The 26,200-nt window shown below is 40.3% G+C and overlaps 1 protein-coding gene across 9 annotated transcripts in view; it reads right to left on the reverse strand.

The window, feature by feature from the left end:
* Positions 1–24,681, reverse strand: part of Dcx (doublecortin) — an 85,415-nt gene extending 60,734 nt beyond the window's left edge. For 5 of the 9 annotated variants that reach the window (XM_037199151.1, XM_037199150.1, XM_037199149.1 and 2 more), the window contains exons 1-3: positions 19,626–19,753; positions 12,111–12,496; positions 3,935–4,275 (exon numbers count right to left, since the gene is read on the reverse strand). In XM_037199151.1, the coding sequence (XP_037055046.1) occupies positions 3,935–4,275; positions 12,111–12,496; positions 19,626–19,633 (735 nt within the window). In that variant the 5' untranslated portion in view covers positions 19,634–19,753. The other 4 variants (XM_037199148.1, XM_028876932.2, XM_028876933.2 and 1 more) reach the window with 4 other exon arrangements.
* Between the last annotated feature and the right edge of the window lie 1,519 nt (positions 24,682–26,200).

Here is a 26,200-nt window from a genome sequence, read left to right on the forward strand (position 1 = left end):
TACCTTTGCATAATTTCCTTTCCTCGAATTATTGTTATAGTGAAATGTCATCATTTTGTGTTACATGACAAAACATTTGATGGTGTTATTAAGGTTACTAATTAGTTGACATTGCATTAATCAAAGGAGAAATAATATCATGGCATAAATTAATGAAATATAAATATAAAAATAATAAGAGTCAGTGAAAGAAAGTACTGGACAAACCCTCAGGCAAAGTAACAAAAAGAAAAAGGGGGAAGAAACAAATTAATAAAATCACAAATTAATGTAGACTACAAAGAAATCTAGAAAGTTATTGGGTCATATCTTAAAAAAAAAAAAAGAAAGAAAGAAATGGTTTTCGACCTGCATGTAACCTACCAAAATTAAACCAAGATGAGATAAGCAATTTAAACAGACCTATAACAAGCAACAAGAGTGAAGCCGCAGAGTTAAAAAAATAATTCCTGACCCAGACCTTGGTATACTAGACCTTTAAAAAAGAACGTCAAGGCTTCAGAAACTGTTACATACATTAGAAAATGAGGAAACTCTTTTTATAAAACCAGTATTCTGTTTCTACCCAAACCAGATAAAGATACAACAAAAAGAAAACTGTAAACTAATCTCTTTGGTGGAGATAGATGTAAAAATTCTGCTTTTTCGTCTCAACAAATGGTACTGGAAAAATCAGATATTTGTGGAAAGAAGAGGGTGAGATAATGGGGGATGAATGTGATCAAATTGCAAAGTCATAGAGGCTCAAAAATGTCATTATGAAACACATTTATTGTGAAACGAATAATAACACCAATGAATGTTTAAAAATAAAATAGTGATGCCAAATGGGATTCTAACTACCCACACGAATTAATCATTTCTAATAGCCTGCCTGTTCTCTTGCTCTTGTTTGTGAATCTTCTACTTTCTACCCCTTACATCATCCACATTGAGAAGAAAATGAAGACAAAAATTACAAGTTAGAAAATCTCCTTTTATCGTGGCACTTTAGGTAACAAGACGATCTTAGTATAAGATTGGCACATACCATTTAGAGACCATCCTATAAAATAGTAGATTAAAGCTGGTGCACTCAGAAGGCACAAGCAGGAGGATTTCTGGGAGTTCAAGGCTAGCTCAAACTCCAGGACTACATAGAGAAACCCTATCTCAAAAAAAAAAAAAAAAAAAAAAAAAAAAAAAAAAAAAAAAAAAAAAAAAAAACCCACAAAACAAACAAACCAAAACCTAAACCTAAGGCTCAGAAAAAGTGACGTGATTGGCCCCACAGCATATAGTTAGTGACTAAAAAGTGAAAAGCTAGAATTAGAGTCTTTGAATTCCATCTAGGCTTCTTTCTCCAGTTGATGAATGTCAGAAAGTGATTGTCTCTGTGAAAGATTAGAATACCAATCCAAATCTTTTGATTGAATTAACTAATTCCTGTCTCAATGACTGTCAATTAAGCACCACTTTTGTTTCTGTACTTACACACCATTATCATACCCTGCTATGATATTGTAGCATCTTCCCTAAAGAAACTGAAACTGGTTGCCGGGCAGTGGTGGCGCACGCCTTTGATCCCAGCACTCGGGAGGCAGAGCCAGGCGGATCTCTGTGAGTTCGAGGCCAGTCTGTGCTACCAAGTGAGTCCCAGGAAAGGCGCAAAGCTACACAGAGAAACCCTGTCTTGAAAAACAAAAACAAAAACAAACAAACAAAAAAAAACGAAACTGAAACTGATCCTTGAAGACATTGTAGAGGACTTCCATTATGTGAGGCCTTTGGAGGTGAAACCCACTCATCATTGGACAGACACTTGCTTACTTAAGATCTGTACGTTACCTTTAACACGTTATCAGGAACAGTCAAGAATGCCAAGGTATGATCCATCTTCACACAATACTGGAAACCCATACTAAGAATAATAGAGGTAAAGTAGACGAAGAGTACTAATGCTTTTTAAGAGATATGTGAATACTAATAAATTTATTTGATAACGAACTGACCGCAAATGTGGAAGGTTAAGCTTTGTTTTTAATAGTGTTTGTGTGTGTATGTGTGTGAGTGTTTGTGGTGTATGAATGCTTGTGATAAGTGTGTATTTGTATGTTTGAATGCTTGTTGGGGTATGTGTTTGCATGTGTGTGAATGTTTATAGTATGCGTGTGTATGATTTCTTATGCTGAGTGTGCTTGTGTGTGCATGTGAATGCTGTAGTAACTGTGTGTGTGTGTGCCTGCATGTGCTTGCGGGGTGTGTGTGAATGTTTGTGATGTAAGATGTAAGTGGAAATATTTGTGGTATGTGCACATATGTGAATGCTTGTAGTGTGTGTGAATGCTTGTGGTGTGTGAGTGTTTGTATGTGTGTTTATGCTTGGTATGTAAGATAAAGAGAGAAAGAATGCTCATGGAGTATGCGTGTATGTATGTGTGCGTGCATGAGTGCGTGCACGTGCGTGTGTGCGTGCGTACGTGTGTGTGTGTGTGTGTGTGTGTGTGTGTGTGTGTGTGTGAGACACATGTGCCCATGTTTGTGTAGAGAACAGAAGGAAACAATGGGTATCATGCTCTATCATTCTCTGCTTATTCCCCTGAGACAGAGTCTCTCAGTGAACCTCGACTATAACCCATGGTTCTAGGCATCTTGGAGCACAAAAAGATGAAAGGTAGAAAAACACCAATTTATCAAAATTGCCAAGTGCATAGCATATAAGTGACTTTTCCTGAAACTTGAAATCCTGTAGCATGCAATACATATTAGTAATTATGGGGAAAGGCATACTTCTGCATTTAAATACCCATCAGTCATTTTGATATATAGAAATTTACATTTTAGAAACTATAATTCTTCCATTATGAAAGATATTTTAAGAGGTAGGATTATGGACTGATAATCATCCACACTTGTCTTCGAGATGGGTCACCAAAATGACCATTTGAACCAATAGAACTAGCCACTGTTACAATTCTCTTGGAACACTTTTGTTACATATTTACAGATCTCTGTGCTCACGAGAATGGTGCATCTGTCTTCTGGAGACGCCTGGCTGCATTCTTTCCCAGATACTAATATAGGTAGCACTTCAGTAGTGTAACCAATGACATGAAGAACCTGATTTGGAGGGGAACAGATGGTAGCATCTTTCTTGGACTAATTTTGGAATCCTGAAATAGTTCCTTTCTCACACAACCCATCCATGGAACCAAATTAAAACAGCTATGTCACATGGAAAAGGGAGAGAAACATATATCTTAGTGTAAGGCAAAGACATTGCACCCGAAATTTTACTGCTTTCCCCTTGTTTACCTCCTTTCATATAAACATAAGGGTCACTTCAACTTCCTTTCATCCAAAAGGATGCAGAACACCATCATGGGAGTATCTTAAAAAATGAGTGGGACAAACCATATTTTTAGTTATATATATAAAATGATCAAGCTTGCTTTATGTTAGTTTTGAAACATTTTTTTCTTAGTGAATGAAGATCTGGGAGATAACTGACCACTATGCCTGAGAAATCAAAAGTAAAAGGAATTTCAAAGCATCCAATTTCTGGTTCATTGCTTTGTCTGTTGAGAAGATCTTTATCAAAAATGAGATGAAGAGTATCAGCTAAGGATGAAGGAATATGGAGGGAGAGACCCTCAACCATAAAATTACACTTGATGATTTTAGATGATCAAAAATGAGCATCTAAAAACAGTGGTTCTCAAACTTCCTAATGCTGCTTTAATACAGTTCCTTGAGTTGTGGTGACCTCCAACCATAAAATTATTTTCATTGCTACTTTATAACTGTAATCTTGCTACTCTGGTGAATAGTAATGTAAATATCTGTTTCCCAATGGTCTTAGGTGAACCCTGTGAAAGGCTCCTGACTCACAGTTTGAGAACCACTGACCTACAGAGTTGGGAAAATGAGAAAAGTACTTTGTACAGGCACTGACCTGCTTTCCATCAAGGGTATAGAGTTTTTTGACAACTCCAGTTTCCAGCTTGATCGCTTCTGTGATGTCAGTGAGGACCTGCTCGAAAGAGTGGGCTGTTTTCTTGTTGAGAAGCACACGCACTGCCTTCCGAGGCTTGACCCCGCTGCGAATGATGGTCACAAGTTTGGGGCGCACAAAGTCCTTGTTCTCTCTGGCTTGAGCACTGTTGCTGCTAGCCAAGGACTGGGGAGCTTTCATGTTGGCAGATGTTTTTACGTTGACAGACCAGTTGGGATTGACGTTCTTGGTGTACTCAACCTTTTTAAAGAAGTTATCAGAGGAACAGACATAGCTTTCCCCTAAGGGAAGAAATAAATGGTTAGGTGATTAGTTCAGTAGTAGATATGCAAATGCAAATCAAGCTACTATACACTCATATTGAAATAAGACTTTTGGTGAAATGTTGAGATAATAACCAACCAATGTCCAGTTCCTAAACAGGCCCTCTGACAACTTGATTTACTCAAATTCTAAAGTAATCAGCTAAACATTCTTCAATAGAATGGCATAGCTAATTGAAGAACCTTGTAACTCTAAGGGTTATAAAAACAGCAAACACCTCTATGTATGATTTAATAAGTGGAGTTCCCACAATCAGCATGGTACTATTAGAATGTAGATGCTTTCCAGTTTCTCTGATGTTCATTAACTTCCATGCACCACTGGAGCATGTTTAACTTGCCTCTGTGTTCTGATGTTCCCATGCTACGTTTGCACTCATAGTCTCGTCCTTTTGCTCTATTATGAGCCAAGGAAAAATTTCAAAGCCAATTTATTTTTATTTCAAATTGAAGTGAACCAAACAACCTTACATACCAGGCATTCAGTGCACACCTGATCAAAAGCAAAACTATCCTTTGCACAGACTATTGGGCTAAATGGTAGAATTATTGAACTGTAAAGGGTGTGTTTATGTATATGTATGTGTGTTTGCACGTGAGTTTCACATCTAAATTTGTGTATAAGTGTGTAATCTACTGCTTATCCCTCTCAAAATGAAGAAAGTATCTAAATAAGCTACACACACACACACACACACACACACACACACACACACACACCATCCTTAGTGTGTGGTGCAAGTCTAGTTCTTCCTTAGGAAATATTTTTCCTATTTCTACTACCCGCTTCCATCTTTCTCCATCCTCCTAAATACTGCACATTACATCTATATATTTGATGTCGTCTCCATCAGTTGCTTTTGGCTGCCACAGTAATGAGTGGGAGACTGCATTATGCAGCCTGATTGAATTGAAAAGGTCTAGTGTGAGTTTTACATTTACTATGGGCTGGGGGGAAATGACTAATACAGTGGAAGAAATGTAGTGGCCAGAGGCAAGAGGAGGGCATTAGACGCCTGGAACTAGAAACTGAAGAAAATTAAGAGAGAGTTGGGCTCAGCCTGAGGGAGAAGTATATTGAAAAAAAAAAAAGCTGAAATTGCTGAGTAAAGCACATTAGCCTCGAGGTATACAGAAGTTCATCCAGAGGTTGAACTGCAGAAACAGTGATTTTATCAGGCTTTAAAGTCATCAGTAATAAAATGAAATACATAGACAAATCTATAATCCTTAGCCAGTGCAAAAAAATTAAACAAAATTAAAGTTGGATGGCTCTTCTACTTCCTTTGGTCTCAGAAGAATTACACAGAGACATTCAGAAATACCAGGCTGACAATTCATTATCTTTGCAAATATTGATTGCGCCAAGTCATGTGAATTAATAAATTTCTCAGTAAGTAATAAGATTCAGTGGCAATCTCTAGGGTAGCTTTAAAAGGGGACGAATATGTGTGTGTAGGGAGAGAGTAGCACACAAGGATGCTTAATCTCACTTATGGTCTATTACAGTAGGGGAACCAAGAGATGGATCATAAGCAATCCTAGGCACTGGCCCTACTTGGTGCTCATGTGTTCAGTCAAGACGGGAGTTGAGTTTGCAAGCTAAAAGAGACCTTGATTTTGTTGGCCTCGTGGCATGCAAATCCAACACAACACCAGTGTTTAGAGGTTAGGATCTATAAAGTATGACACAAGGATAAAGGGTCCCTTTCAATTACTCTATACATTCATAGCCAACATCCTCCCCCATCATATACACTAGAAATGGCCTCTTGCCTCTGCACTTCATCATATTCATGGGCATCTATCTTCCAAGAGGTCAGATGCCTTTGAGTCAGATGTTTTCCATTACTTGCCATACACTTTCAAACTCTGTCAGACAGCTGGTGGAGTGGAAACATCCAGGGCTTTATATTTATGATTTAACTCATCCACAAGCTCTTCTGAAGAGTCAGCTGTGTAGCCCTATTAGGGCTCTGGACTTTTTGTTTTTGCCCCCTCTTAAATCTCTAAGCCTCTGAACTACAAGTATGATTAACTACCCCCAGATGAAAATGAATATGATGGCAAATAATTAGAGTATCATATGGCACCCGAGAACTTTCCACAAGGCTCAGCCCTCAGACAAATCTATGTTGAGCACCTTCTGAGGGGACATTTTAATCACGCCATTCTCTACTTTTGGCCTGAACACATAGCAGTGGAAAAAGAACAGCTGGTATGATGTCAGCCAGATTGTGACCCCTAACACTTTCTAGTTGTGTGACCTTGGCAAATTACCTGACTTCCTTGGCAGCAGTCTCTTGTCTGCAAGATGGGGGGATTCTAATAATAAGCCCTACCTTATAGGGTTGCTGTGGGTGCAAGTTCAGTAATGGATAAAAAGTGCTGAGCTCAGAGACTGGAACATAGTAAGCACTTCGTAAGTTCTCATTATTATCATTAAGCTCCCCATCTAAATGAACAGATAAGTAGGAGGAAAGGACAGAGAAAGAGGAAGAAATAAAAGCTGAGAGGGAGGATGTAGGGCAAGGAGGTGCCAAAAGCTAAAGAAGAGCAAAGAATGCATCAAGGTCAGCTGTCTATGACCTGAGCTGTGCCGACTGCATGATGTGAGCATTTCTGGAGTCCTGTGCTTCAAAAATAAGATTGCCTGCTACAAGTGGGGCATGTTGGTACATTACTGCAATCCCCAAGCTCGGGAAACAGGAACGAGAGGGTCTCTGGGAGCTGGAGGCAGCCTGCTTCAAATAGTGAGCTCCTGACCAAAACAAGCCTACCTAGTGAGACCTTGTCTATTAATTAACTAATTAATTAATTAGTATTTCATGTTTCTAGAAAAGACTCTTGGAGTTGCAAATTACCAATGCAGGAGCTTTATAGCTCACACACAGCAAAGCCATTGCTGCCTGCTGCAAATGCTGATGCACACTTAGGGCAAGACATTTATGATGATTAAGAACAGTGATTTAGCCAGGCGAGGTTATGCACATCTATAATCCCAGCACTTTCAAGAGAGGTGGGAGGGGAAGGAATTCAAGGTCACCCTCAGCCACACATAGAAAGTGTGACATTAGCTTGGGCTACAGCAGACTAAAAGAAAGAACAAAAAAACTAGTGCCTTGTAGCAGAGCATGGTGGTCTGTAAATCTCAGCAGTCTGGAGGATGAAGGAGACAGATCTTTATTCAAATCCCAACCAGGCACTTAGGAGCCACATGACCTCAGGCATGTCACTTAATCTCCCTAAGTCTTGACTTCTTTATATGCAAACTGAAGGCATTTCACTAGATGATAGGAGAGTCTTTTATGGGCCTAAAGATGTATAAGAGGGAATTTTCTTCTCTTTTCAATCTCAAACAGGCTTGAGGAAACAGTTATTTCAGTAATCAAATGCAAAAACCTAGATGCCCACCGCCAAGGACCTTGTAGTTCTATTATTGGAAAGCCCTAGATGTGTTCCTTTGTTGTAGATAAGGTTTCCTGGTTCTGATCTTGCCAACATTTCTCAGGTCTATTTTCAGAGCCTGGTGCTTCCTACACGGTTACCTAGCACTTGGAGCTGGGTGAAGCCAATTGTAACTTTCCCCAGCTGAGTCTCCACCCTGCGACAGCCTCCAGGGGTTAGTTTCCACCCTCTGGGACCCTAGAAAGAAAGCTGTTTCTCAGCTAAGCAAAGTGACAATTTGCTATAATTCAGCTGCTTTAGGATGAAGGGTGAGAGAAATGAAATGGCAGAAACACGACTAAAAGGGCATAAAGGGAACAGGCATTAGGTTCAAAATGATCCAAAGGGTACCCTTCTTCACCCTTAGGAAGGCTCCATTTTCCAAAGAGTCATATACATTTATAATCTCTTAATGCAAAAATGATTTTCACCGTGTTTTCTATTCTTTTCTGGGGATTCCTAACTCAAGGAAGGAAATATTGAATGATATTATTGCATTATTACATTGCAATATTAAATGATGGCTTCTTGTATCATCCTGTCCATGCATCATCATTCCTGAGCATCTTAAAATCCCTGCTTTGAAGGCCGGGTAGTGGTGGCACACGCCTTTAATCCCAGCACTCGGGAGGCAGAGGCAGGCGGATCTCTGTGAGTTCGAGGCCAGCCTGGGCTACCAAGTGAGTTCCAGGAAAGGCGCAAAGCTACACAGAGAAACCCTGTCTCAGAAAAAAAAAAAATCCCTGCTTTGGGTGATGCACTTGCTTTAGTAATAAGAGACGAAGTGAAAAGGTGGTTTAATCTCATTAGAACAAATGCACTATGGGAAAGGAGCTGGATGGTACAGTGTCACTATATAGCTCAAATTATTCAAGACTATTCCACTTTTAAGTATTCTTCCAATGGTCTGCATAATTAATAGTGTTCAAATTTGTCTTGATACACAAAAATCGGCTAGTCAAAAATATAACCCTTAAATTGGTGAGTGTATATAAACACGGAGGTGAAGAAAAGATTAGATATTATGGAAATGGACAATACTTTTCTAATGCAAGATAAAGAAGAGGCAAACAAAAGGAAATACCACTGATGAATCTCCTTCATTGACCAGCTGGGGATACAGTTTCATGAGGGCCGCATCCTCTGTGATTTTGCCAAGACCCTTGTTGTATGCAAGAAGCTATGGAAAGGCTGACATGAAAAATGAGGTTTAGACTCAAAATGGTTCCCTTGATGATTTCCACCATCTAGCAGCAGACAGTTGACTAGAGTCACCAGACAAAAGGAGTGCCAGAGGTGCCATAAGGTCAGAGTGATTAGCATTTGCTTTTTATTTTATCTAATTTTAGGCTAAATATTTAATGTTCTGATTGTTTGGGAACCCATGTTATGTGATCCATTCCTTTGAGATCTACAAAGCAAAAAGGAACAGAAATGAGGTTTCTGCAACTAGGAACTCTGTATCACTGTTGTTAATGGAACAGACTCAAAAAAATCACCTCATCTAACACTCTGCAAGTTTCAATACTCAAAAGAATTTCTCAATAAAGAGTATAAGAATGAGTTTAGAGGCCCTAGACTTTGAGGTCCTGTCTCAGTTGATCTGTAATGTGTTCCAAGACCACTGCAATCTAGGCTGGCCTCAAACTCACTGTCCTCCTGCCTCAGACTCTTGATATTTGGGTTACAAAGTGTGAACCACTGCACCAGACTAAAGCCATTAATTTTGAAAGAAAGAGAACATTAATATCATTGATGATGAAGACAGTCCCATAGTCACATAGCTAACCAGGTAAAAATGAGAATGACTTAGGCAGTAACAGTTACCCTTTATTGAGTATCACTGTGTATGTAGAAGAATAGAAAGCACTTCATATCATTTCTTAATTGATTCGCAAAGCAATTGCTTTCATTTTATAGATTTTAAAAACTGAATCTTGGGGTTTCTACTGATTTCCTCAAGTTTCTACAGGCTAGAAGCTAACAGATCTGAATTTGAAACAAATCTCATTCCCAATATTTCATTTTCCATTGTAATCTGCTCCAAGATATGAACCCAATATTCCTGATACTTCACCGGTAATCTTTCCAAACATCTTCAATTTAAATCTTAACAGGAAAGAGTGTACATTAATAATTTTTTATCTTCCATCCACATTCTTCTGCAAGTAAACAAAGGGATTTCTGACCTTTTTTCTAGATAAGTAACTCTAACTGACAAAATGCAAGGAAAAAAAAAAAACCTTTCCATGTCTTCCTCATCTCGGTGCCCTTTCCCACAGTGAGAAAAATCATCAATACTCCCCCAGAAATACCTCTGGCATCCACTGTCACTTGGGCTTGTAGAAGACAAAATGAGTACATTTAATTGAGCCCTATCCAGATTCTATACTGGTTGGAAACACATCAGGAAATACCACTGCACCCAGAAATGGTATATAGGTCTAATTTAGCAGGAACCAAAAGAAGACAGGTGAGAATAAAGCTGTGTCTGTTTTTAAAATTCATGTTGATAACTTACAAAGATTAAATTGACATGGTTTGTCATCAACTTTTTCTCAATACACACATACACACATGTATACGCATATATGTGGGGGAGATATTTGTAAAAAAAATTGATTGAGGGAAATCTGTGTAAAACACTGATAACAAATATAACATTTTCACTCTTACTCAGTATACTATGTCTGGTTCAGATTCTTACCTAGCATGTATCATGGCATTTAAATGTTCACAGATGATGGAAATTAAGACAAAGTAGGAGATTCAGCGTGTTTTGTTTGTAAAAGGTATTACAGAGAAATCCCTCAACTTTGACTGAAATATAGATTTTACAGCAACTGAAGACACACGCCTTATTGATTACTCTGTTGGACAGCTCCCTCGACTGAGCATCCAGATTTAAGAGTTGACCCTAACTGGCCTCCTTTTATTTTAAGATATGCACTAGAATGATTAACCCTTTGATGATTAGGAAAGTCTTGGATCGATGTTTGCCTACCCACTCTGTAAATGATCTAATCGTCCTCCTCTGCATGGATTTTCAAGGTCAGCTGTGTAGAAAATTCTTAGATTCCGATCCCGAGACTCTCTCGGATGGAAGCACTATGTGGATATTGTCTCTTATAAGTTGCTTGCCTGAATCACTTCACATTACTGCTTTGAAAACCGCAACTACATGATGGACATAGGACCTTGTATAAGGGAAACCTCCATTCCCCTTTGTCTAGGAACACAGGAAACCTCAACTCAGTGAGGCTGGGCTACTCCTACTAAGTCACCAAATGTGCTGTTTCTCTTTCTTTGTTGGCTCTTTATAATCTGGAGTCCCTAGAGATCTATTTGCACTGATTCACCTTTGTGGGAGGTTGAAGGCAGAGGGGGAAGGAGAGAGGGAGAGAGGGAGGCCTGAATAATGTAGGAGAGACTGGAAGAACATTTCCATTGTCACTATTCCTTGAGGCTATCCTTTAAAGTACCTATGGGTCGAATTGATCATGATAATTTATCTGGCAATATAAAATATTAACAATATGACACAAGATCTGTTTTCTAAATATCCATAAAAAGAAAATATGGTTGAATAAATTTTGTGAAGATCTGGGATTTTTCTCTGTTATCATGTGGGTCACAGGTTGTCAAGGTTTTCAGCAGTCAACATAAAATTCAGTTGCACTTCCAAAATATGGAGAGGATATGAAAGGATTTAGGTAGAGTGACTCATCCTACTCTAATAGAAATGGTGGTCATTAAAATACCAGGCATACCTACAGCTTTCTTTCATATTTCTCCCAATGATCTCAGCCTCTCAGACACACCCTGAAGTGGGCTTTTTAGAAGCAACAGCTGAGTAGCAAACACTTACCTAAAAGTCTAATCCTCTGTGAACATATCCAGGAAGTCCTGTATTGGGGTGTGTATTTCTAATGAGCAGCAATTTCCAAACAATTTCTCAGCAGTTCATAGGAAATCTGGGCACAATTGTTTTATTCTTCCTCACCTTAATGATTAATGATTTCATGGCCTGTCTTGATGGTGCCACACCGAGTTAGTTATGAACAAGATTTAGAGTGAATGTCACAATTCAGATTTTCCTTTGTATACCCAGGGAGATAAACACATTTAGTTAGCAAACCCATGTACATTCCAACCTCAGCAGAGATGGAACCCCATGAAGAGTGACAGTTAATGGTCCTGATGGTAACTTTGGAATCAGAAGCCTGAGCATCAGTCAACCTGATGTTTTGGCAAACAAATAGCCTAGTTTCTTTCAAGGAAGACTAAAAATATAATCATAAGAACATCCTTTCCTTCCAGGGGCCACCACCCACTACTTAAATTACCTTCTTCCAGTTCATCCATGCTTCCAATTTTCCTGGATCCATCGATGGTGTAAATATAGCGCACTCCCTGAGGCAGGTTGATGTTGTCGGACAAGGATCGAGTCAGGTCAGCCAGCAATGCATCAAAACTACGAAAACGGTCAGAAGACACAGCGTACACAATCCCCTTGAAGTAGCGGTCCCCATTGCGGTAGAAACGTACCTTCTTGGCCTTCTTCTCGTTACTTAGTGCCTGCAAGGTTCTGGTTCTGTAGAAGCTACAGTGGGCACTATGAGTGGGACTTGGAAGCCCATTCATCCGTGTCCCTCTCATATTCCTAGATGCTTTGTCTCTTTCATCAAAATGTCCAAAATCAAGTTCCATATTTTGATTGAACCGCAGCAACCTGATTGTTAGAGAAAGAGGTGGGGATAAGGAAAGGCAAATAAGGAGGGGTGGGGGTAAGAGAAAAAAAGAAAGGGAATTGAAATATTAGCCAGATCCAGAGCTGCAATCTGCTGCCTGTGAAAAGAACTGGTTGAAAAAAGCCTGTGACCCATCTGCTGCTTGTCCCTGACCTACAGGAATATTGATCTTAATAGAGAGGATGGAGGGGGCTGGGCAACAGGACTGGATGCTGGGGAGGGGGATAGGGGCAAGAGCTAGAAAGGGTGGCACTTTTGGCACTGTTCCAAATTTGGGAGGGGGTATTGAAATAGCTTAGAATCCTGGAACTTACTGACAGTGGCTCCTATCAAATTGTAACTTCGGGCAAAATACATTAAAACTGGCATCTGCTTCCTCACACATGGCCACATGACTAACAGTTGTAAATGAATCCCTAGCCTGACAAAATTCCCCTTGAAGAGAAACAGGGAGCTAGCCAAGGTTGGCATCTCCAGCTTAGGGAGCAGTCTTTGCATCACAATACAATGACTAGGAAGAGGGGTATTTGAATTTTATTCCAAATCCTTTTTCCCTGCTCTAATATGTGTATCCCCTCCCCCAGAATAAACTAGGATTCTCTTTTAAAGGGACAGCCTCCAGGGAATACCCAGTGTCTTTGTGCTATTCATCAAACCCTCTCCCATCAAGCTGGTGCCGCTATACAGCATTCATAAGAAATAAGCTGGGGTTTGAAAAGGGGGAGGAGGATGTCGAAAAAACCAGTTCTTTAACAAGTATTAGCTCTGCTTTCCTCTTGCTTCTATTTTGTCACAGAATCCTTTTTCTCCTTTCAGGTGTTTCATCCCCTTCCCACCAATGCATCGACACCTTTTAATGGAATAATTTAATTGTGGAAAGATTCCCAAATGGGTCCCTGAATAGCATATGGGACCTTTACAAGCGAGTACACCTTTCATTGTTCTGGGTTTCTCCCCTGACTGAAGGAACATTTTGCCCTCACAGCAGGCAATTCACTTCAAACTTGTCTATTGCCTAGGTTCATTGATGGAGACAATAAAAAAAATGGTCATCTGTCATGCTTTGATCTCACCCCCCCCCCCCCGCCAACCCCCCCCCCACTGAACCCCTCCCCATTAGGAAAAAAAACAATGAAAACATGCAACCAAATAATACAACCGAAGCCCTGAACGCTCACAAAGGTAATGTGACATCCAAGGAACCAAACTATTAACATTCATCTCACAGATGGGGGAAAAAGACTCACAAAGCAAGCGGGCTCAGCTGCTACATACTGCCACATCAAGATTTGCAAGGAACCACGGAGACAGGAGGTTAAGGGAGACTGGTAGCTGGTGTCTTTGCCAGGCTCAGTCCCCCTTTTTTTCCAGTGTCACCATGACCTATGCTGAGCTCAGCATTGTCTCTGTCAGACAACCTGCAGTAGTAAGACCCCAACTCCTCAAGACAAGTATATCAAGCATTTCCCCCAGGCGGGCTGTGCAAATAAAGCTATGCTTTAGAATCAGAAGTGCTATTATTCTAAATTAGCATCACAGTGAAAACAAAGGAACAACAAACTCACTTTTCCAGAGGAAAATCCCAGGTAGAATCTTAGAGGACAGCAATCCTATAGAATAAGGCAAATAAAAGAGAAGAAGAAAGACAGAGACAGACACACACAGAAAGAGAGCTGTGTGCCTTGTGCTTTGCCCGTTTGACATCTGTTACATTCGGCTTGAAAATCACTCGAAAGCCCCACTCACCGGTTTGCTGCTGGTTGGGTGGAGATGCTGAGAGAAAGAAAACCAATCTCTCTATGCCTTTGTTGTCTGAGCTCCAAGCAAGAAATTCCTGCCAGGGTGGATAGCTGCCTTCTAGGTCCTAGTGCCTTGTCCGGCTTCTCCCCTGGAACTCAAGCTTAGCGAGCACCCCCAACCTCCTATGATTAATTACATGCTTTTTTTCTTCAATTCACAGCCTGCATTAACAGCTAGAAAGGTTTCATTTATAACCCACAGGAAATTGCAGGGTAAGAAAAAAAAAAAAAAGATTGCACAGGCAAGCTCAGAATGCTCTAATGAGCTATGTGCTAGCCCTTTCTCTTAGAAAATTGGCAATTTTACTTGGCTAAAACCTTAGCCTAATCTGCCTAGTGGCTGGAATCAGCAAGCCAAACCAAGTTTCTTAGAAGTTACAACTCTCTTCCTTCCACCTTCTTCAAAGAAAATGAAGTCTGTAAATTCTCTAACATTTGAGGTAGTGCATCCAACCCTGGTTCTATGGGAAATGAAGTCAGCAGCGATAGCACATGGACAATACATGGAGGAGACACAGTCACAGAAATCATGAACACTAGAGTTGAAAAGTGGCACCCCTCCAAGTTTTCATTCGGTTGTTTCATCAAGACAGGATCCAGCTTTGTAATCATAGTGGACCTGACTTCACCATGTAGCCCAGGCTGGCCTCTAATTTGCTGACATTTTTCTTCCTTTGTTCTGTTTCCTAGGTACTAGTATTTGTTAGGACTTAAGCCACAAAGCCCAGAATCTCCCCAAAAACATTTTAGGCTGACATAAAATATTGGTTTACCTTTCCACTCCTGGGCATATACCAAAGGAGACTATAGCCTATCATAGAGACACTTACACATCCCTGTTTATTGCTGCTCTATTCATAAAAGCCAGAAATGGAAACAGTCCAGATGTCCGTTAACAGATGAGCAGATAATGAAAATGCAAGATATGTGCACAATTTTAATCATTCATAGGTAAAAATAAAATTTAGGAGATTTTCAAGAAATTGATAGAATTGAAAATATTATACTATGTGAGGTATTCTAGGCTGAAAGAAACAAAAGGATGTTTCCTTTCATGTAATTCATGTGTGTGTGTGTGTGTGTGTGTGTGTGTGTGTGTGTGTGTGTATGTATGTGTGTGTGTGTGTGTGTGCATTTGTGTGTGTTTGTGGGAGTGGGTGTAGGTAGAGGCCATGAAACTATAAAGGAGCCTAAAAGAAGGACAGTGAGTGTTAAGGAAGGGGGAGTGAGGTCTACTCCATAGAATGGAATTCATTTGGTTCTATAAAACTGGCCAAAAGCCCATGTCTGTGGAGGTCATAAGCCCTAGGGAGAAACCAATTACTGTTGTTTTGCTCCATGAACATGGTGTCAAACTACCTTCTAAATGTTTATGTTTCCACCTAATACATTAAAGATTAATTGAAGATTACGGCTGCTCTTAGTCATGGTCAGAAAAATTTCTGTTTGCAGTTGTCAATAGTTAATGCAGAGATTCCTAACTGGTCCATGTGCTGAGAATAAGTGACTGTGAGTGCTCAGCCCCTAAGTGGGACATTTTGATCATCCTCCTCCAAGGTTCTGAAAACATCATTGAAGAGGGGGATGAAAGAGTATAAGAGCTGGACTAAGCTGAGGATTTCTTCTGGACATGGAACTCATGAATTCACTGTAGCTGTTGTTACTTAAAGAAGACCAGTACAAGATCAGGACCTCAACATTCCATTATGGATGGGGTAAGAGCTTAGGAAGACCTGCCATTCCCTGAATTAGCTGCCAATAACATGTGTGACATCCTAGTCATCTTTTGTTGCTAGGGCAAATAAACCAGTCATTGGAGAGATAGCCTAAACTTTGCTTCCCCGTTCTGTATCTCATGCAAATGTGTATAATGGGAGGAACCTAAGTTTCTTAACAAATACAGTTTTCATCTTTCAAACCGCTGCAGTTCAAGCGGTTGCACCTCAAGTAGGCTGGAATCTTTAGTCTATTTTGTTGTCTATAGAATCTCGTATTTGAAAAAGTCATCAGATTAGTGTACTACTGATAGGTATTTAGGTTGCTTTCAATTATTTCACTTTTTTAAAGAGGATATAGTTGTAGCTGTTTTCAACATGTGTGAGTTTCTCTTGGAATGTTGCTTAGTCGGTTACTGCTACTATCACACATAACAGAATGGGTAATTTAGAAAGCCCAGAAACTCGTTTCAATGGTTCTAATGTGAAGGAAGCCCAAGATCAGGGAACTTGTGGACTTGGTGGAAGGGTTAAAAAAAATACTATGTTGCTCCCTTCAATATATTTTGTAAGAGCATTAATTCCGGGTAGGAGTGGTGGTTCAGGAAAAGCATCACTTTTTTTTTTTTTTTTTTTTTTTTTTTTTTGTGGCCAGCCTAGACTATTATAGTGAGTTCCAGGTCAGCCAGGGCTGCAGAATAAAATCTTATCTCAAAAAACTGGGAGGAGGGGACTGGACCTAACTGGACTGAATCTACCAGGTTGAGCTGAATCCCAGGGAGTCCTTGCCCTGGAGGAGATGGGAATGGGGGTGGCTGGGGGGAGGTGGGGGGGTACAGGAGGAGGGAGGACAGGGGAATCCTTGGCTGATATGTAAAATTAAATCAAATTATAAAACAATAAAAAAGAAATTAAAAAAGTGAAAGAAAGGTGGGGCTTAATCTCATTCAAGACATTATTGCATCACCAAAGGCCCCACCTGTTAATAGTATCAGACCATGCTCAAAATAAGACACAAGATAAGAATATCAATCCTTCCCCAAAGTCATTTATACATTTCAAGAAAAAGTTGAATAAGAATTTTTATGAAATCCCAAAAAGATGTTAAAATGGTCATGACAGAATATAAAGCTTTAAATATAACTAAGATGAGAGAGTGATTGATTATAAATCAAGATTTAACCTACCAAGATAAAGCTATGGAAATGAGCATAGCATAGTGATAGCAAGTTGGCTTGGAAGATAGATCTTTAAAACCAAACAGATGTCAACATCAATAGGACCTTAGTATAGGAAAGTGTAATGGTGAGAGCCAGGACTTTGGAGCCAGACTGCCTGGTTTCAAATTCTGATTCTACTAATTTTTAGGTGGTGACTTTGGGGGATACTATTTTTTAATGTACTAAAGATCACAAATTCTTAGGCTACCAAGGACAAGAGTGTCCACTCCTGCAACATTTCCCTCAGCTGTATAAGTATCTGATTTATTGAATTAAATCCCTCCTCCTTCTCTCCCTCCTCCTCCTCCTCCTCTTCTTCTTCTTCTCCTTCTTCTTCTTCTTCTTCCTTCTTTACCTCTCCTCCCTCCTCCACTACTACTACCTATTGCTATATGTTTTCACATAGCCTAGGCTGTGCTTAATCTTTCTATATATTGGAGGCTGATCATGAACTCCTGATCCTCCAACCCTGACTTCAAAGGTGATTATGACAGAAGTGATCCTTAGCAACAGAACACTAAAGATGGATTTCTGGGATTTGGTTATCTGACTCCTTGTACTTGAAGGCAAAGTTTGGACATGGCATGTGGTTGTCTCAACACAGTTTTATGCTAGGATAATGATCAAAGGATGTTTCTGACTATTCAGGAGAGTTAATATGTCTAGGTCAAGGTTTCAAATTCTCAGTCTCTACATAGTTTTATAATTGGCCTAAAATAATCTTATAAGATTTTGGTCATAGAGTTGGTAGCCTAAAGTCAGACTTAGAGTCTTATTTTGTGAGAGACTGAATTACAGGCTATGTTGGATTTCAATCTCTTCTGAATGTGTCTATGAAACTATCTGCAGAGTGAACAGACAACCTACAAAATGGAAGAAACTCTTTGCCATATATATTTTAGTGCATGGAGGATTGATTTCTAGACTACTTTATTAGAAACAAACACCACAAAATGGCCAATCCATACTTATACTAAATAACTGAATGGACATTTTTCAAACAAAGAAATACAAATGGCTAATAAATAGTTCTTATGTGTTCAAACACCCTTAGCCATCAGAGAAATGGAAATTAAAACTACTTTAAGATTCCATCAGAATTTCTGTTAGAATGATTATCATCAAGAAAACAGACAAATGCTGGCGATAATGTAAGGAAAGAGGAATTCTTATATACTGAGGTTGGGAGTGAAAACTGGTGCAGCCTCTATAGAACCTGATTCAGCTATTCCCCAGAAAAGTGCAAAATCAACCTATTCCACTCCTGGGAACATACCTAAAGGAGACTACAACTCTACCATAGAAATATTTGCACATTCATTTTATCCCTGCTCTTTCCACATGTCAATCAAACCAACTGTTGAATTCATAATGAAAATGTAGTGCATGTACATAATTCTATTGATCCACAGGTGAAAAGTAAAATTATGTGATTTATAAGAAAATGTGTAGAATTGCTAATATTATACCAAGTGAGGTATCCTAGGCTGAGAGAGAAAAAGGCACTTGTTTTCTTTCATCTGAGACCCCTAGCTTATTGTATGTATGCGTGTGCGTGTGCGTGTGCGTGTGTGCGTGTGTGCGTGTGTGCGTGTGTGTGTGTGTGTGTGTGTGTGTGTGTGTGTGTGTGTGTGTGTGTAAATACAAAGGAGGCCATAAGAAGGCAAATGGATTAAGGAAGGGAGAGGAGGAATGAATACTGGGAGTGGGAGTAGTGGAGGGTGAGTAACAGAAGCAGGGATACAAAGCTGGGGTGTCCATCAAAGGGTAAAAAGGTATGCATGGAAATTTCTTAAGAAACCCTGCTACTTAGTTGGATAATTTTAAAAATTAAAAAAAAAAACATAAAAATGCAGGTGAATATTAGGGCATTAGATGGTAAGCAGATACATATGGTAAGTTTGGCACAGCTTAAAATTATGACCCAGTATTACTTAGAATATATTCATTAACACAGTAATTAGCTTTCTATTCAGATACTCACACAAAGCCTTATTATTTCTTTTAGTATGTAAGCTTTGTTCTCTCTATATAAGAATATGCTTTTCATATCTGATAAAGTTGGTCTTGCCTTGATACAACACCGGGTAATAAGTTTGTCAAACTAGATGTTGTATAACTAGATATTAGCTTGTTTTCATCACCTCCGTTACTAGCCTAATGCCTCTGGACCTATAACAAGGGGTAGATATCAGCACTCATCAGTGAGTGAGTGTTCAAATATTGCTTCAACAAATAAAGACAAATCTTAGAACCCGACACACAGTTACCATCCGTTGGTGTTTTCTCTATCTCAGTAACTGGAAACAGCAAATAATTCGATTGCATTCACTTACGGATACTAACTCTACCCTTCTACCACCACCATATTCTTACTGTCTCATTTCAGAAGTACATTAAGTCTGGATCTTGATTATAACTTCGTCCAGGGGAGCCTGATATGTACACCTCCACAGCAGACACAGTACTGACAGGAGCTGGCTGGTTCAGCCTGTCTTTGCCACTAGATCTTTATGACTCAACAAAGCAATGGTGGCCAATGTATCTATAGCAACCAGGCTGCAGTACAGATGATAGCAACTTCCAGTAGGAGGGAGGAAAGGAGGGAAAGAAGGGAGGAGGGGACGGGATGAAGGAGAGAGGAGTGGAGAAGAGTAGTAGAGGAGAGAAGGAGGTAAGGAAGAAAGAGAAGGAGGGGGAGGAGCAGGGAAGAGGGAAGGAGAAGAGAAAGAAAGTAGTTGAAGAGGGAGAAGGAATGGGAGGAGGTGAAGGGGAGAAGGAAAGAAGCTATGAGGGAGAGGAGGAAAGGAAGAGAGGAAAAGAAAGGGTAGGAAAGAGGAAAGGGGAAGGAAAGAAGGGGATGGGAGGAGGGGATGAAGTGAGTAGCAGAGGGAAAAGGAAGAAAGAAGGGAAGAAGGAAAGAGGAGAGTAATGGCAGAGAGAGAGAAGGGAAGAGGAAGAGGGGGTAAGAAAGAGGAGAGGGGAGCACAGGAGGGGAAGAAAGAACAGGAAAGAAGAAAGCAGGAGGGAAGTAGAAGTGGAGGGAAGGAGGGAAGGGGAGATGATTTGGGGTCAGGGAATAGGGAAAGAGGAGGGAATAGAAGAAGGGAAGAGAAGAGGGAGGACAGTAGGGAAGAAAGAAGGAGGGGAGGAAGGGAGAGGGGAAGAGAAAGGGAAGGGGAGAGGGGAGGACAGGAAGGGAGGGAAGGACATGAGGAGAGCAGAAGAAAAAGGAAGGAGAGGTAGGGAGGAAGGGAGGAAAGAGGGGGAGGTAACAGGTGGGTGGGAGGAGATTAGCAGTAGAGGAAGATAGAAAGGGGGAAGGAGCAGAGGAAGTGGAGAGGAGAAGGAGGAGAGTAATGAGAAGGGAGGGAAAGGAAGAGAGGAGGAGGGGAGAGGTGGAGGGAAAGGGAAGAAGGGAGGAGGAAAGAGAGGGGAAAGAGGAAGGGAGGAGAGTAGGAGAAGGAAAGGGAAGAGGTGGAGAGGAGACTGGGAAAGAAGAAGGAGGAGAGAAGGGAAAGAAGAGGACAGGAGGGAAGGAAGAGAGGAAAGGTGGAGAAAGGAGGGGAGGAAGGGAGGAGAGGGTGAGAAGAGAGGAGGAGGAAGGTGAGGCAAAGGGAGGAAGCTAGGAAAGAGGAAGAGGGGATGACAACTATCAGAGGAAGGAAGAGGGGAAGGAAGGGAGGGGGAAGGTCTGAAAGAGGGGAGGAGGAAAAAGATGTTAGGAGTGAAGGTGGGGGATAAGGGGAGGAGGGAAAGAAGGGAGATGAGGAGTGAAGGGGAGGGGAGGCAGGTGGAGAAGTGGAAAGGAGGGGAAGGAAGAAGGAAGGAAGTGTGGGAAGAAGGTGAGTAGAGAGGAGAAGGAAGGAGGGGAAGAGGGGAGGAGGGGCAGAAGTGAGGGGAGGGCAGGAGGAGAGCAGGAGAAGAATGAAGTTCCCTTGGAGGGGAGAATGGGAGGAGAGGGGAGAGTGAGAGGGGAGAGAGGAACAGAAGGCAAAGAGGGAAATTGTGAGGGGTGGGGCAGAGACCTGGAGGGGAGAGGGAGGGAGGGTATCAGATCACAGTAAACTGCATATTCGCTGCCTTAAACATTCGTCACTGCTTTGTGTAGGGAGCATTCAAAATTCTACTTGCTATTTGAAAGTATGCAATTAATTTTGTCAACTTTATCATAGTGCTACAGAACATTAGAAGTTATTTCCTAGATCCAAATATACACTTGAACCCATTAGCTGGAGTCTCTCCATTCCCATCTGCCTTCCCCAACCCTCAACACACACGTCCCTACGAAACTTTTGGTAGACACTACTCTTTCTTTTGTGAAATGAACTTGTAATTGCCATACATTGCTGTGGATACCACTCTATATAAATAAAACACTGATGGCCAGTGACCAGGCAGGAAGTATAGGCGGGACAAAGAGAGTGGAGAATTGGGGAAACAGGAAGAAGGAGGAGAGACACTGCCGCCACCGCCAGGACAAGCAGCATGTAGAGACTCTGGTAAGCCACCAGCCACGTGGCAAGGTATAGATTTATAAAAATGGGTTAATTTAAGATAAAAGAACAGTTAGCAAGAAGCCTGCCACGGCCATACAGTTTATAAGTGATATAAGTGTCTGAGTGATTATTTTATATGTGGATTGTGGGACTGTGGGGCTTGGGGAACCTGGAGAGAAGCCCTCCAGCAACAAATGGCGCCCAACGGCTCGAGTTTCCACCTTAAACCTGAGAATATTTAATAACCAATTCTAAACAGAGCCAAAACCAGGTTGCTGCTTCTTGTCTCATATGGGCAGCTAGACGCAGCAAAACGCGGGTTTGAACACTGGCGGGTTCCTGGCGTGTGCGTTTCAACGGCAGTATGGCGGGAATGAGGCGTCTGCCAGCGGCACATTATGCTATGTAGTAGATTTAGTCTTTACTAGTATTAAAAAAAAAAAAAAAGGTTTCTGGTCTACACGTTGCTTTGATAAAAGCTTACACCCACTATTTCTGAGACTTTATGACTCCCAGAGCTGGCGGAAAACGTACCACTGCCATGTTGGGAAGCTGAAGTGGGCGGAGCCAGCAGCCACAGCGCCGTTTCAGTCTTACAATGGTGCAGTTTAAAGCAATAGGCTCAAGGTAATATAAAACATAAGCCACATAAAGATGGCTACCACACAAAGAATCTGGATTATGTTCTCTTTGATATTCGTAACTAAAGAAAAACATTTGATTACAAAAGCTGTTGAGTTATGCCAAAATGTATATTTTAAAGGTACCTTGACTTCAAAATTTGGATATAAGGATATGTTACTTTGGAAAAGAGGTTCTGCTTTTGTTTCCACAGAAAGCCAGAGGCTGTGGATTTGTTCCAGATTAAGATACATCAGGTTTCACCAGCCAAGACCCCCTGAAAGGTCTCGGATGACACCATGGCCCAGATGATCCAACATCCAGAGTGGTTTCAAGGCAACTGATTCACACAATACAGCCTCACGGACTACCCCATAGGCCTAAAATTTTCTTTGCGTCCCCATAAGATACAGCGCCTCCGTCCAGCAGGAAGTAGTAAGAGATGCTACGCCCAAATTCCCAAATATACCAAGCTGGCTTTGGAGGTGGAATTGGCTCACTCCCCTCTAAACCCAGACATATTACTTTAAGAAAAAATGGTTAAGAGATTCTTGTGTCCCAAATCAGAAGAGCCCTCTGGTGTGGGACAGAGAAAAACCAATATTTTTATTTAAAACAGGTTGATTATAAATGTGATCTCTTTCTAAAAAAGAAAAAAGGGATATGATTAGATATATAGGAGGATATGGAGATGATAAGATAAAAGAGTAGATTAATGAACCTACTTTTAAAGAAAAACTTGTTTAAAATGTTTTACATTGGTATAGATTTTAGTTTATGTTTAAAATGTTTTACATTGGTATAAATTTTAGTTTATTGATACAAACTTGAAGCTAATTTTGTTATACTGTATATATATATTTCTATTCTTGTTTGAGGTATTATGTTTATGTAACTCATTTAAAATTGTAATGGATAATTAAAAATAGATTAATAATTAGTCATTTATGATAATCATATTTGTAGCCATGTTAGTAGTCTTCTAGGTATACATAGATATATTTCAGATAGATAGGTAATCTTCAAACACTTCATAGACCTAGAGAATATGGCATTTAAATAACTTAAAATTCTGTTGACGTGAGACACAATTGCTCCTGGCTGCACCAATTGATCCCGAGAGAATGTTGGGCTTCTAAGACATTTCCATTTGGAAGTTTGTCTTTTTGGCACAAAATGGCCTACTGGGCAAAGAACTGCCCTTGCCTTGATGGCTGACAGTACAAATGCAATGCTGTCCTTTCTGGACAAGCGGGACACAAGGAAAGCGACCACTGTACTCTGTCAAGACAGGGTAAGATGGTCTTTCAGAAATCCTGCTTCTGAAAGTGGTCTGTCAGATACTCTAGGCCTGTAGCCAATTTAAATGCACCAACAATGCTGAGAAACATTAGGTGACTGTCCAGGCTGCCAGCTGTCTTGGTCTACTCTTGCAAGATTCCCGAAAGTTGCTTGCATCCGTCTACCATTTCTTAGGTACCATTATTTTCCTTCTCAGGTCTTTGATGTGGTTAAAGACTAGAAAGTTGTAATATCCTCAGTTATGATAAAAGATAAGTTAGATATAAAACTTTAAACTCACAAATATAAGATAGATAGGACATCTTCTTTAATATTGTAACTGTAATTCTTGCTCAATAACTGTTTTATTATATGTAATATTACCATGTTAAAATTAAAACCTTCCTTTTAAAAAAAAAAGAAAAGGGGAAGTGCTGTGGATACCACTCTATATAAATAAAACACTGATGGCCAGTGACCAGGCAGGAAGTATAGGCGGGACAAAGAGAGTGGAGAATTGGGGAAACAGGAAGAAGGAGGAGAGACACTGCCGCCACCGCCAGGACAAGCAGCATGTAGAGACTCTGGTAAGCCACCAGCCACGTGGCAAGGTATAGATTTATAAAAATGGGTTAATTTAAGATAAAAGAACAGTTAGCAAGAAGCCTGCCACGGCCATACAGTTTATAAGTGATATAAGCGTCTGAGTGAGTATTTTATATGTGGATTGTGGGACTGTGGGGCTTGGGGAACCTGGAGAGAAGCCCTCCAGCATGACACCATGCAGTAGTTACTCTTTTGTGCCATTAATATTTCATTTAACCTAATATCCTCCGGCCCCATCTCACTAATTTTACCACAAATGACGAGATGTCATTATTTGTATGGATGATGAGTGCAACATTTTGTTCATACATCATATTTCTTTATCCCTTAATAAATTCTTACCTTCTTACTTCGGAAATACACCAACTATCATAACTTTCTTGGCAAGTTCACAGCCCACAGCAAGAAGCACAGTACTGACCAGGCCCACCTGCTTCAAATCAGCTTGCCACTGAGGCTTTGTGACTCAACAGAGAGTGGTGGTCAATGTTACCATAGCAATACAGGCTGTGGTACAGAGAAACCTGGATGAAATACACCTGCAGCCTTACCCAGTTATAAAACAGAAATGACTATACATGCAATCAAATATACTTTTTAGTACTTAGTGGTGCTAATTTACTGGATTAAAACTGTGGTAAAGGAAAGAACTTACATAGAAGTATCTTTCTGCTTAAGCACTTAGAGGCCATTGTATAGTATTAGTTGGCCTAGTGTCCATGTTCTTATGTCTTTGAGAATAGGAAGACCCAATAAAGTCAGAGAAGTGTGGGAACAGGTGGGACAATTAGAACATAGTCAACACAGTTAAGGTCACTGTCTCACACAGGCACGGTTTGTGATTCCTCCAGAACAATTGAAATATAAACAGCAATATTCCCATCACAGATCACCATCAAGGGATAATAACAATAAACTGTTTGAAAACTTAGGAGAATCATCAAAATGTGACTCAAAGGCACAAAGGAAACACATGCCGTGGGACAAATGACATTGACAGAATTTTCAGTTCAGAATAGTCACAAAATAATTTGTAAACACTTGTAACATTTGCAAAGAGCAGTGGCATTGAGCAGAGTATAACAAGGCACACGTATACTTCTTAACCCTTTATACTTTTTTTCTGAAAAAAAAAATGTATGCTTTACCAATTGTGATGACCTTTCACTGCCTTAGCTGAATTTTTTTCCCCACGTGTTTTTGCAGCTGTGATGAATGGGACTGTTTCTCCCTTACTCTTCAACAAAGTCTAATGTAAAGCCGTTGCACTGGTTTTATATTCTGAAGCTTCCCTGTGTTTGTCTCACATTTCTAATGTCTGGGGCACTCAGGTTTTTCTATAAAAGTTATGGCATCTGGAAACAAAGGGCAAGTTTAACTTCCTCCTTTTCCATTGGGATGCCTTTTATTTCTTTCCCCTACCCAATTGCTATGGCTATGATGGCTAGGGCTTGCCACATAATGTTGAATACAAGTCATGGAAGGTGGCACCTTTTCTCTTCCTAGATCTTAGATGAAATGTTTTTTTCTCTTTCAGTCACATACTGGCTGTGGGCATGCCCCTTCTAGACTTAATTTGTGAGGTTTTTGTCATAAAGAAGCATTGATTTTACAAAATGCTTTTCTACAACTATTGGGGTGTTCTTATGGTTTGTGTCCTTCATTGTGTTGATGTGACGTGTCATGCTTATTGATTTAGATGTGCTGTAATATCCTTCCATTCTCAAGATAAGTTCCATTCTTGTGCCATAAAACCTTTCACATATACAATGGATTTGATATGCTAATAATTTGTTGAGAATTTTTGTATCTGTGTTCATTAAGATTTGTAATCCCCACCTTGTCATATACCCCTGCGTGCGTGTGTGTGTGTGTGTGTGTGTGTGTGTGTGTGTGTGTGTGTGTGTGTGTTCTTCTCTGGCTTTAGCAATTGAATAGTGGTGG

The sequence above is a fragment of the Peromyscus leucopus genome, chromosome X, assembly GCF_004664715.2.
Source record: "Peromyscus leucopus breed LL Stock chromosome X, UCI_PerLeu_2.1, whole genome shotgun sequence".
NCBI classification, from domain to species: domain Eukaryota; kingdom Metazoa; phylum Chordata; class Mammalia; order Rodentia; family Cricetidae; genus Peromyscus; species Peromyscus leucopus.